This window comes from Helianthus annuus, chromosome 10 (genome assembly GCF_002127325.2).
Source record: "Helianthus annuus cultivar XRQ/B chromosome 10, HanXRQr2.0-SUNRISE, whole genome shotgun sequence".
Lineage (NCBI taxonomy): Eukaryota > Viridiplantae > Streptophyta > Magnoliopsida > Asterales > Asteraceae > Helianthus > Helianthus annuus.
The window spans coordinates 12928490-12942494 of NC_035442.2; the positions used below are offsets into that span (position 1 = coordinate 12928490).

Below are 14005 nucleotides of genomic sequence, written 5' to 3' on the forward strand. Positions count from 1 at the left end.
AGGGTTCAACTAGAAAATCTCCTGGTATAAATTTTGGGTATAACTTTTGGGCTATTAAAATATATAATGCACTCGTGTTAAGTATAGTACCCCTAAATCAACCTTGTCCCGAAGTCCCGAGATAGAATCCCAACAACTTAGTCGGGCAGAGCCCTGACATAAGTTATGAGGCTCAGATCAATCGGAAAAGGTAGCGGTGATCGGGAGTTACAATAGTTAAAACAGAGCAGATCCTTATTATTATTATTATTATTATTATTATTATTATTATTATTATTATTATTATTATTATTATTATTATTATTATTATTATTATAGGGGAAAATATAGATGAGAGAGTTCGAGAAAGCTGAAAGAGTTGTTTTCTATTTATACTTGCTCCAAAGACTTTGGAGGAGCCTCGTAGCAAGGCCTCTAAGGGTGTAAGGGGCACTCACCTAAGAGGTGAGTCCCCTCTCTTACGCCCCACCAATCCTCTTGTGCCACGTCAACTCCCTTCTTAAACTCCCCTAACACCCTAAGAGGTGAGTCCCCTGTCAAAGTGTGGGGCCACTTTCTAGCCGATCGGCTGGCCTGGTCGATCGGCTGACATGTACGATCGGTTAGGCTGTTCGTTCGAACAGCCTGTACGATCGGTCAGCATCCTGACCTGGTCGGCCTATTCGTCTAACACTTGGCTGTCTTGATTGTTTTGACGTTTTATCGAGGTATTTTGACAACGAGTTGAACCATGGGACCCTCGTTCTTACTTGTTTTCCCTGCTCGGACAGGAATCACCCAAGTCCGGCCAGTGAACGGTTCGGAACGGTGTCTTAGAGTTTAACCCGAAATCGGTGAACCTCGTAGATAGAATCCGAACCTTGAACCACGCAACCATTAGAGTGATTAGTGAGTTGGCTCAAGCTTCGTTTCTACCGGTTTGAAAGCATTGAGTGTAAAAGAGTTGAAAGAAAGTCGGAAATCCGTCTTTCAATCCTTTACATCGTGTAAATGTTTAGATCTAGGATAGATCTTTGTTTGTTTATGTGGAAATCGGTTAGATCCAAGTGATTCTTGGTGGAATGAGGCCAAAACATGAAGTTCTTGAAGAACACCATGATGACATCACCCTAGAATACTTAGATCTTGATGATTTCATGGTTAGAAATCAAGATTTGAAAGATAGGAAGGTGTAGAAGTGTACATAGATCAAAAACATATAAGATTTAGGATGAAATCTTACCGGGATTGTGAGAAATCTGAGAAATAGTGAAGAACACGAGCTGGTTGGTCAGAGAGTTTCCAAAAGTGGAAAGAATGACAATGACAGGCCTATTTATAGGCTTCCAAAAGGGGAAAGGGCTGGCCGATTGGCCAGGCATCCCGATCGGCCAGGCATCCCGATCGGACAGCCTGCTCGATTGGACAGCCTGTCCGATCGGCTGGGCTGTTCGATCGGTTGAAAAACCTGATCGATCCACAGCCTGATTTGGTTATTCGGGGCGACGATTTCTGATATTTCGATTTCGATTGAAGACGATACGAATACGATAGTGTTCCTATTCAAATTACTTTTAGTTCCAACTACTATATCCACATACAAGCATCCATATTCCCATATTCAATTTCGATTTCGATTGAGTTCGATTGAGTTTCCAGTTTCGATTCGATTGATCACCACACATATCCTAAGGTAAACACGCACAAGTAACACATAAGGCACACACACACGTTTATATATATACCAAAATCGCATAATTCGAGTTTCGAGTTTGATGATGATTCGATTAACTTGGTTATTGATTGATTAACTTTATCGCATTGTTACTTCCTGCTATTCAAGGTCGATAAGCGTTTCGCGTCGATTACACGTTCGATTACTTCGATTCATTTGATTGACAACACTTACTCCACATAATACAATTAAAACATAAAATAGACTATTTACAGTCAAAGAAGTCAAACTTGACTTTGACTTTGACATTCGAAAACACGGGGTGTTACAGCCTCCCCTTTTTAGGGAATTTCGTCCCGAAATTCAGCTGAAAGCTGTACAGCACCGTGAATCATCTTACCAATTTCTCGCTTCAGATCTTCATTTAAACAACTACGGGTACTTAGCCTTCATGTCGCTTTCGAGTTCCCAAGTGAACTCTGCGCCTCGTTTGCCTTCCCATCGGACTTTCACGATAGGGATGCGCGAGCGTCTGATTTGCTTGGTTTGGCGATCCATGATTTCGACAGGCTTCTCCACGAAGTGCAGCATTTCGTTGACTTGAAGGTCGTCGAGAGGTACAATCAGATCATGGTCAGCTAGTCACTTTCGGAGGTTTGACACATGGAAAGTCGGGTGGACGTTACTAAGTTCCTCCGGTAGTTCGAGTCTGTAGGCGACTTTTCCGATCCTTTCCAGAATCTTAAAAGGTCCAACACATCGTGGCGCTAGTTTCCCTTTCTTGCCGAATCTGACCACACCCTTCCAAGGTGATACCTTTAGGAGTACGTAGTCGCCAACGTCAAATTCAAGGGGCTTGCGTCTTCTATCGGGGTAACTTTTCTGTCTATCTCGAGCTTTAACCAAGTTGTCTCGAGTCTGTAGGATTTTGTCAGTCGTTTCTTGTAAAAGCTCAGGACCGGTTAATTGTGAGTGACCGATCTCGTGCCATACAATAGGCGATCGACATCTTCTTCCATATAAGGCCTCGAATGATGCCATTTGGATGCTGGCATGATAACTGTTGTTGTACGAGAATTCGACTAACGGCAGGTATTTGTTCCAACTACCACCGAAGTCTATGACACACGCACGAAGCATGTCTTCAAAAGTACGGATCGTTCTTTCAGTCTGTCCGTCGGTTTGAGGATGGAACGCGGTACTTAGATTAAGCGACGTACCGAGAGCTGCTTGAAATGTTTCCCATAATCTCGAAGTAAACCGAGCGTCATGGTCTGAAATGATGTCACGAGGCGTACCATGATTACAAATGATCTCGTCGGTGTAGATTCGGGCTAGTCGTTCTACCTTGTAGTCTTCCCGTATTGGCAAAAAGTGGGCTGATTTGGTCAAGCGATCAACTATGACCCAAATACTGTCGTGACCTGATGGCGTGGGCGGAAGTTTGGTTATGAAATCCATAGCTATACTCTCCCACTTCCATAGAGGGATTGGCGGTTTTTCAAGTAAGCCAGAAGGTCGTTGATGTTCAGCCTTAACTCTCGCACAAGTCAGGCAACTTCCAACACAGAGAGCGATATCCCGTTTCATGCCCGGCCACCAGTACTTGTAGCGAAGGTCCTGGTACATTTTATCGGCACCGGGATGGATAGAATACCGGGATTTGTGGGCTTTGTCCATTATAATCTTTCACAAATCGGTCCACTTAGGGATCCATATTCGGTCCAGATAATAGAAGATCCCATTCGCTTTACTTACCAGCTGAGCTCCATCGTGATAGATCCTCTCCTTCTTCAAAGTGCGCTCGTTAAAACACGCATGTTGGGCTTCGCGGATGAGGGTTTCGAGATTATGCTGGGCTTGGGTATTGCGAATGCTGAGCAAATAACTCCGCCTGCTGAGTGCGTCGGCAACAACATTTTCTTTGCCTGGGTGGTAACGAATCTCACAGTCATAATCGCTAAGAAGTTCCACCCATCGGCGTTGACGAATGTTAAGTTCCTTCTGATTGAAGATATGTTGTAAACTCCTATGATCGGTAAAGATCGTACACTTGGTACCATACAGGTAGTGTCGCCAAATCTTCAATGCAAAAACAACTGCGCCTAGCTCGAGATCATGGGTAGTATAGTTCTTCTCATGGATTTTGAGCTGACGAGATGCGTAAGCTATAATCTTGTCTCATTGCATAAGTACACAACCAAGACAAAGGTTGGAAGCGTCGCTGTAGACAATGAAATCGTTGCTTCCGTCGGGCAATGTGAGAACAGGAGCATTGCGAAGCATACGCTTGAGGGTCTGAAAAGCAGACTCTTGTTCGGTTCCCCAAACAAAAGACTTGTTTTTATGAGTAAGGGCGGTAAGCGGCACAGCGATCTTAGAGAATCCTTCGATAAATCGTCGATAATAGCCCGCTAGTCCGAGAAAAGAACGAACTTCAGACGGGTTCTTAGGCGTAATCCAACTCTTAACTGCTTCAATCTTCGCGGGATCAACATGAATTCCTTGACTATTAACGATGTGCCCCAGAAATTGAACCTCCTCCAGCCAGAATTCACACTTGGAGAACTTAGCGTAGAGTTGGTTCCCCTGGAGTAGCTCGAGAACCAAACGTAGATGCTATGTGTGTTCGGCTTTCGACTTGGAATAGATCAAGACATTGTCGAGGAACACGATGACGAAACGGTCTAGAAATGGCTTACACACGTGATTCATCAGATCCATGAAAACCGCGGGTGCGTTGGTTAACCCAAAAGGCATAACAACGAACTCATAGTGGCCGTAACGAGTACGAAAAGCGGTTTTGGGGATGTCTTCTTCCTGAATACGCAATTGATGATAGCCTGAACGTAGATCAATCTTAGAGAAACACTTTGTACCTTGCAGCTGATCAAACAAGTCGTCAATTCGAGGCAGAGGGTATCGGTTCTTGATGGTTAACTTATTCAACTCCCGATAGTCGATGCACATCCTGAACGACCTATCCTTCTTTTTAACGAAAAGGACTGGTGCGCCCCAAGGAGAGGTGCTCGGGCGAATAAAGCCTTTGTCAAGTAACTCCTGGAGTTGGTTCGAGAGTTCCCTCATTTCGGATGGCGCGAGTCGATAAGGGGCTTTGGCAACAGGGTTAGCTCCAGGAATGAGATCGATACGAAAGTCGATATCGCGACTTGGCGGTAGTCCAGGAAGATCATCAGGGAACACCTGAGGAAATTCTCGGACCACTGGAACGTCCTTGACTTCGGCCTTCCTTTTCTTTTCCTTCTCCGCTACCACAATGTTGGCCAAGAAAGCCCTGTATTCCTTGCGGAGATACTTGCTAGCTTGGATACATGACATGAGCTTGAGACCTTTCGAAGCTGTTTCACCGTACACACATAACAGATCACCATTTGCGAGCGAAAATCGAATCATTTTATCAAAGCACACAACTTCAGCATGGTTTTCGCGAAGAAAGTCCATGCCTACTCTGACGTCGAAGCTTCCGAGTTGCGTCGGAATGAGGTCGATTGGGAAAATGTGATTGTTGAGTTCGAGAGTACAATCACGGAGAACGGAATTTACGGCGACAGTTCTTCCAGTAGCGACTTCGACTTCGAATGACGAGGGGAGATAAAAGCGCTTACGACTAAGGAGCTTCTCGAATTCAAACGACACAAAGCATTTGTCGGCTCCAGTATCAAACAAACATGATGCATAAATACCATTCACAAGGAACGTACCATTAACCACGTTGTTGTCAGCCTGGGCTTGACGGGCGTTGATGTTGAAGGTTCTGGCACGGGCTGCTTGCTGCTGCTGTTGCTGAGGCTGTTGCTGCTGCTGTTGGGGTTCTTGCTTTACAACCCTGTTCGGGCACATGTTTGCAAAGTGGTTAGGATCACCACATGCAAAGCAGACTCGAGCATTGACCGCGGGTGCTTCAGCTGCTTGTTGGCCTTGAGGGGCTGGAAGTAGTGCTTGATGGGCGGCGACAGGAGCTGCGGTGTTTCGGGGACCATAGCGACAGTTCGTAGTGAAATGACCGTAGAGATTGCAGTGAGCGCAGAAACGACAGGCGAGTCCCACCGGATGATGATATGAGCATTTCGGGCAGAGCGGGTGGGGACCTGTGTATGCACGCTTTGCTGGCGGTGCATTGGTCACTGGAGCTGGTCGGTGATGAGACTGCTGCTGAGCCGGTACGGCTTGCAGAGGGGCAGCAGTTGTTGTGACAGCACAGTTCTTGTTGCTGGAGCTGCTGTTGTTGTGCTTCTTCTTTCGGTGTGATGACTTGGATGGCTGGGCAGAAGAGTCGGTGGCTGCTGCAGTTGTGGCTTGATGCAAAGACTTGGAGGGCTTATCCCAGAAACCAGACTTTACCCGCTTGTCATTGATCTCGGCGGCAAGCAAGTAAGTCTCCTCGATTGATGATGTCTTGGCGGCGTGAACAAAGTCGGCAACACAATCAGGCAGAGCTCGAATATACTTCTTGATGGCCATGTCTGGCGTCTTGACTTGATCGGGACAGATAATGCTAAGCTGCTTGAAGCGAGCAGTTAAAGCAGCGTTGTCTCTGTCCTTCTGCTTGATGTTCCAAAACTCGTCATCCAGCTTTTGGCGTTCATGGGGAGGGCAGAATTCGTCCATCATAATGGCCTTTAGCTCTTCCCAGTTCAGCTCATACGCTGCATCATTCCCGCGTTTGTTTCGTTCGGCCGTCCACCAGTCTAGAGCTCGAGACTGGAAGACGCCGGACGCATTTAGGGTACGGAGATTCTCAGGACAGCCGCTTTGGCGCAGAGTGACTTCGACTGAGTCGAACCATTGGAACATAACGGTAGGGCCATCTTCCCCGGTAAACTCTTTAGGTCCGCATGCCTTAAACTGTTTGAAACTGAAGACAGTCTTGTTAGCATCTTTAGGAGCTTCGATTCTTGACTCCTCAGACGATTTGCTGACGTTTTCATACACGTCGCTCACTGCTTTTGCCACTTTCTTGGCGATGATAGCAGCAAGGCGACGGTCTCACTTTTCTTGGCGGGTAAGATGGTGTCGGTGTCCGGATGACGACATGGTCTGCAATAGACATCGTCACAGAACTCAACACAACTATTCGGATCTCACCTCACACGTCTACTGCTTACTAAAGCTCAGGAACACGATATGCACGAATCACATAAACACATAGGCACCAAATTCACATAGTCACAGAAGCACATAAGCATGTAGGGCACAGAATCACAGGAGCACATAAGCACAGATGCAGTCAGAATACAGAAACCTATCATTCAAAGCTCGCGTGTCGTTCGATTATAGCAATCTCATTTAGTACATCGAATAATAGCACAATCGTATAGCATGTCGAGTATAGTATAAGCGTATATCATAGCATAGTGTTGTCTAGGATTGCAGCGACTTGTTAGCGTATTGAGATAGAAGAGCAATGCGAGTCGTGTGTGTCGATCGAAGTGATAGCAAAAATCGAATATTCCTCCAAAATATAAATACATAAACAGGTAATTACACACAGAACACACAAAATCGACGAATTATCAGAGTAACAGCTGCGGGCTCAGAATCGAAACACATAAAATCGGGAGATAGATTGTCTGCGGCTATTAGACATCGACTACCCAAAGCGATTCGACTATTCACAATTGACTTGTCGTCACATTTCCACTTTCGGGATCGTGTTTCTGCCTCGATTCTTGGGCATTCAACACGCATTCCCTAGGTCATACTCGTGAGTTCAGGTCGTTGGAGTCTGTCGAGGCTTTGGTGAGATAAAATAAAAATCAGAACAAGTTGTCAAGGTTAGGGTCTCACCCCTAGCTTAGCAACTTCTTCCTTGTTTTAGCAAAATTGAGGAGATTATTCATCAAAATATGGATTTCACCCCTGATTTGGTATAATTCTCCTCGTTCGTTATTGAAAGTAATGAGGAAATCATTGAAATTCAAATCGGATTTCTACAATGTTTTAAAGGTATTTATGAAGTTTGTAGAAACACAATTTTCTACAAAGATTAAAACTTTCCAAAGTGATGGCGGCATCGAATTTGTGAATCACAAGGTGCGGGCTTTATTTGAACAAAATGGAACGTTTCATCGTTTGTCGTTGTTACACCCCAACCGATGGCGGAATCATCGGGGCATGACACTGAGCGAAACAGATTGTCCAGAAGTTTCCACAATAACTATTAATACTATTCAGTTAAATGATACGTCCCATACCGTATCCCAAATAATACAATAAATTATTACAGATAACAACCAGTCAAGTAATTCTGTTCCGACAACTCAGATTTAAATAAAATATAATATTGTTTGTTTTTTTCTAAAGACCCCTAGCTCGACAGCTATAGACAACTATTTGTTGGGGGGCTCTAGATCTTTATTCTAGCCTCGCTTCCCTAGCAAGTAAACACCTTAAACACCTGTCACATACGTTAAAATAAAGTCAATACATAAAATGTAAAGGTGAGCACACAAGTTTGATAATAGCATATAGAGTTCGAAATAGTTTACGCATAACCAGCACGTACACAGAGGAAAACGAAGCATGTTAATTATCGACATGGATCTATCGATACCAATGACTGCGGGTTGACTGCCCGAGACAGTTTGCAATACATGATTACCACCGTAATCCATGCAAGTAATTGTCCTTAACAACCCCCGTGTGAACGGGTGCTGAGTCCAAACTATAGTACTACATCGTTAAGGCAGGTAGACAGCATTCCACGTGTAAACATAACAACAAGCATTCATTTAGTCACGTAATACATGCAGAACGGTTAGCGCTTAAGTAATTGAGTAGTGTGTTTGATTGTGATTTAGATAAGTAACGTATGTAACACCTAAAGGTGCTAAAGCAAAAAAGGGTTCGAGTATACTCACAGTGTTGATTGATGGATTGAAGGGAGCGCTTGAGAGTAGGGTTAGCCTGAGTAGTTCGATAGCATAACAATGAATAACTCGTAAAATGGAAACAAGTGTAAATGGGTAGAACAACCTGGTTGATCGAACAGTAGGTTCGATCGATTGGGTTGTTCGTTCGGTTTGAAAGTCCGTTTGGACAGTCTGTTCGATCGGCCGGTAGGCTCGATCGGTTGGACTGTTCGAGCAGATTGTTTCTTCCTCTGAGTAGGATGTGTTTGTGTATGATGGCTTGTCCTTTTGAAGTTTTCGTTGTAGTATTTGAGAACACCGAAGTGTCCTTACCTTTCAGGTCGATCGATCGAACGGTCCGTTCGATCGGCCGACCGGCTTAACCGATCGGTTAGGGACTTCAGAAATGGGTCCTCAGTGGGATGGCACCTGATCGAACCGCATGTTCGATCGGGTGGCACTCCAATACGTTGAGCGAATTGAAAATCGGTTAAGTGTTGAAGCATAGTATCTCATGATCAGATGAGTAATGTTATCGAACAGCTCGTTCGATCGAACATCACTTCGTTCAATACCATACTTCATGAAACTGTCAAAGTGTGGGGCCACTTGTTAGCCGATCGGCTGGCCTGGTCGATCGGCTGACATGTATGATCGGTTAGGCTGTTCGTTCGAACAGCCTGTTCGATCGGTCAGCATCCTGACCTGGTCGGCCTATTCGTCTAACACTTGGCTGTCTTGATTATTTTGACGTTTTATCGAGGTATTTTGACAACGAGTTGAACCATGGGACCCTCGTTCTTACTTGTTTTCCCTGCTTGGATAGGAATCACCCAAGTCAAACTTGACTTTGACTTTGACTTTGACATTCGAAAACACGGGGTGTTACAGTCGTGCCCGTACACTCCCTAACAAAACGGACGGGTCAAACGTAAACATCGACATATTGTCGAAACCGGTTTGGTTATGCTCTTCAATGCTAAACTTCCACCCGCATTTTGGGTTGATGCCTTTTCGTCCACAGTTTACATTATCAATCGGCTACCAACTCCTATACTTCAAGGAAAATCGCCCTTTGAAATCCTTTATCATCAAAAACCAAACTATAATATTTTTCGAGCATTCGGGTGTCGGGTATTCCCCTATCTTCGGGATTACTCCATACATAAACTCTCCCAACGAAGTATACCATGTATTTTTATTGGCTATAGTCCAACTTACAAAGGCTATCGATGCCTTGATCCTATTTCAGCTCGTGTCTATATTACCAGACATGCAAAGTTCAACAAGACTGTTTTTCCTTTTCTTGGTAATAATGATGACACACTTTATGAAAATCTTGAGCTGATAACTTTTGATGACCCCTCATTTTCCCATCATCCTACACACCGGCCACAAAAATCACCACCTCCTCCACCCACATCACCACCTAATGTTCCTCCATGTGATATTTGTATGGATTTTTTTTATAAACCCTACCACTCCAATCGATGCTCCTTCTTCACCCCTCCCAGTTAACACTGACCCCTTACCATCTCCCGACACCAACACACCAACACCCGACACTCATATCTCGCCTTCTGCCAATGCTTCCCCACCACTTAACCCTCTCCCAACCGAACCCACTTCCACTTCTATCTCTCATCCGCCTCCCCCACTTCCTACTCATCCCATGACAACTCGCGCTAAAGCGGGTATTTTCAAAACTCGTCATATTGCCGATGTTTCCCAACTTATCACCAACCCTCTTCATCAGGCACTTCTAGCGTCTAAAGAACCTAGAGGTCTCAAATCCGCCATAAAGGACAAAAAGTGGGTCGATGCCATGCATAAGGAACTTCATGCCCTATATACAAACAACACATGGACTCTTGTTCCTCATCCAATTGATCGCCATGTAGTTGGTTGTAAATGGATTTTTCGGACGAAATATCATTCGGATGGATCCGTTGAACGTTACAAAGCAAGACTTGTGGCACAAGGTTTTAGTCAATATCCCGGTATTGATTACTCTCACACCTTTAGCCCTGTCGTTAAAGCCTCTACAATCCGCATTATTTTAACTCTTGCAACTCTCCACACATGGCCTTTACATCAACTCGATGTAAACAATGCTTTTCTTCACGGGCATCTTAATGAATGTGTTTATATGGAACAACCTCCCGGCTTTGTTAACTCTCAATTTCCTAACCACGTATGCAAGCTCAACAAAGCTTTATATGGCCTCAAACAAGCCCTGTTTATATGGAACAACCTCCCGGCTTTGTTAACTCTTGTATAATGTACTTGTTGGTAAATGTGGATGATTTACTATTAACAGGGAATCAAGATCACATGCTCAAGTCTTTCATCAAGTGCCTTCATAATACGTTTGCAATTAAAGACTTGGGGAAGCTTAGTTATTTTCTTGGGCTGGAAGTTACCTACACCAACAATGGCCTGTTTTTAAATCAATCTAAATATGCTGGTGAAATATTGGAATGGGCTAAAATGGTGGATGCTAAACCCGTTCATACCCCTCTACCTTCAAATGTCTCATTTTCCTCTACGGGGGATCCTTATGATGACCCTACACATTATCGGTCGATTGTAGGGGTTTTACAATACTTAACTATCACTCGCCCCGACATATCCTATGCTATAAACCAGGTTAGCCAATTTCTCAATGCTCTAACCACATCTCACTTTCTAGAAGTTAAGCGGATATTACGGTATATTAAAGGCACAATTGCATATGGACTTCATTTTTCTAAACCCACAACCACATCAATTATTGGTTTCTCTGATGCTGATTGGGCACGGTGTCTTGAGACTCGCCGCTCAACCTATGGGTATTCTATATTCTTAGGAGATAAACTTGTATCCTGGAGTGCGAAGAAGCAACCCACGGTCTCGCGCTCGAGTTGTGAATCTGAATATAGAGCTATGGCTAACACTGCGGCTGAAATTATTTGGATTACTCATCTACTCCAAGAACTTCATGCGCTGCCTTCAACGAGACCTACTCTCTTATGTGATAACCAAAGCGCTTTGTTTCTAACTCAGAATCCGGTCTCCCACAAACGTGTCAAACATCTTGAACTAGACTATCACTTTATCCGTGAGTTAGTATCTTCGGGGAGGCTCTACACTAAATTTATCCCATCCAAGCTCCAGGTGACTGACATATTCACTAAAAGTCTTCCTCGGCCTCAATTTGAAGCTCTTCGGAAGATGCTCCGTCTTGGTCCCCCACCGTCTCGCTTGCGGGGGATATTAACATACCACTCACTTAATTACCTTATTATCTCTAGATAATTATTGTATTTATTTATTTCATTTATTTCCATTCATTGTATATTCTTTACCTCTCCTATATATATTGTATTCCTCCCAAGAGGTGAGGCAATGAATTGATCATTCATACATCGGACCTCAATGGACCCACCAAAAGAGCAGTTTTTGCCATGTGTACCTTTAATCCCGATTGTAGATAGAAGCAATTAAGGACCATCACAACATTTCTAATATTGCTTTCAATCCAATCTTCTAAAATATCACATCATCGGCATAGTAAAGAAAGATGAGACGAAGGAACTTTACCCTTCAATCGATCAAGGCTCATGTCTGTGTTTCCTACCGTATTGTGCAGGTACCCATCTACTCCAATAAAATAGACTAAATTAACAAGTTTTCCAACAATTAATTTAGATTTGGTTACCTTGGTTTTATATTTATATTTTTATTTATTTAAAGAAACTCTATCTATGCAAATATAAAATACCCGTAAATGTAAAGTTCTCATATGAGTGCAAAATTATAAATAAAGGCCTATTTTTAATTTTTACACTTTATACATGATATAAGCTTTGACCAAAAGACATTTTGTTGTTGGTTTTTCTATGTAACTCTTTTTAACTCCTTTTTCAAGTTTGTGATGCACTACTAAACAAATCACTTATTATCAACCGTCAATAACCAAAGAAGGTTATCGAAAATCCCATTCTTAGTTGCAGAATGATTATCGATGGAAACTCACTTAGCAATATATAACTCTAATTAAAAACAAAATATTCTAATTCAGTTTTTTTTTTTTTTTTGAATTTTTAATATTAACAAAATATGCATGTAGTAAACAAAATATGGAGTTTAAAATACTACTTTAATCAGTTAAATCAAGGGCGGATCTAGGCCATCTTTGTGGGTTCTCAGGAACCCATTCGGTTTAGAAAAAATGGGAAAAATTAGTGAGAATCTCGTATAATTTGGAAAAAAAATTAATGAAAATTAGTAATAATCTACTAAAAGGAACCCAGTAAAAAAAATTCTTAGATCCGCCACTGAGTTAAATGAGAGTCTGAAAGATTATTTTTCAAGAACTCGGTCCAACCACATATCCAATATTCAACGGTTCAAATAACCCAACCCATGCATAACACCCATACGGCTCAAGAGTATGAAACCGGACCGGTAGGTTATATATAAAAATAGTTTTCTAATACCTCGTTTATACTAAGTCAATGGAAACAAATTTGTTTATATTGTTTTTTCATAAAAGTAGTTTTCTAATACCTCGTTTAATACCGTGTATGTTGTAAATAAGCGTGGATCAAGTTTGCATAGAATTTCAACACTTGAGACCTATTCAATTTGAAAAAAAAAAAAAACATTTTTATTTCGTCAAAAGCTAATGCAAATTTCTTTCCTTTTTAAGCCACCGAATTTGTTTTTTAAAACATTTGAGACACACCAATTATTTTTAAAATTATATTATACTTCATTTAAACATTGGAACTGTAGTTAATTAAATTTTCTTTTACATTATTAGACCAAGTCGGAGGTTGCATTTTCAAGAGAAATTAATAAATTAATAATAGGATAGTTACAATTACAAACTTTATGTTTCATCTTTTGTTTATTGCACAAACACAGTCAAATATCATGAAATATTCAAAGTCAAATTTAAAGAAAAATCAAGTCAAATTCAAACCGTATGCACATTATGCTTATAAATAACTATATTATAGGTGTCTCTCTTCATAAATATACTCACCAAACCCTAACAAGTTCATCCTTTTTTTCTTTAAATCATACTCATTCATCCCCAAAACAAAAACCCTAATCTTGAAATATAAACAAAAGATTACATTTTTTCTGTTTAATACCCCTACACACACAAAAAGAAAACCCTAATAGCTTGAAGTTTAAACAAGAAACATGAAACACCATTTCCTTTCTGTTGCTATAGTGGCAGCACTTGTTATTTTATTGCTGAGTTTCAGACCAACAGGAGCATGCAGACTTTTAGATGGAGATTTTGAAGAAACATGGATGAAAAGAGGAAATCTTTTGCTATCATCGTTGCAACAAAGAAGAACGCCCAGGTCACCCGGAAATGGCTGTAGTTGGACCAGCAATGGGGGCAACCCTTGTGTCCGGTCCAAGAAGGTCGCCGGCCGCCACAGTCCTGCCGCTGCTCCGCCACCACCTCCACATGAAT

At 42.3% G+C, this 14005-nt stretch overlaps 1 protein-coding gene across 1 annotated transcript; it reads left to right on the forward strand.

The window, feature by feature from the left end:
* Window positions 1-10806: 10806 nt before the first annotated feature.
* Window positions 10807-11823, forward strand: LOC110880584 (uncharacterized mitochondrial protein AtMg00810-like). The gene has a single exon (XM_022129081.1). It carries the CDS (start codon window positions 10807-10809, stop codon window positions 11821-11823), a length of 1017 nt encoding a protein of 338 aa, XP_021984773.1.
* The last annotated feature ends 2182 nt before the right edge of the window (window positions 11824-14005 follow it).

Coding starts and splice junctions, on each gene's coding strand:
- LOC110880584 (XM_022129081.1), top strand. CDS start 10,807: ATGTACTTGTTGGTAAATGTGGATGATTTACTATTAACAGGGAATCAA.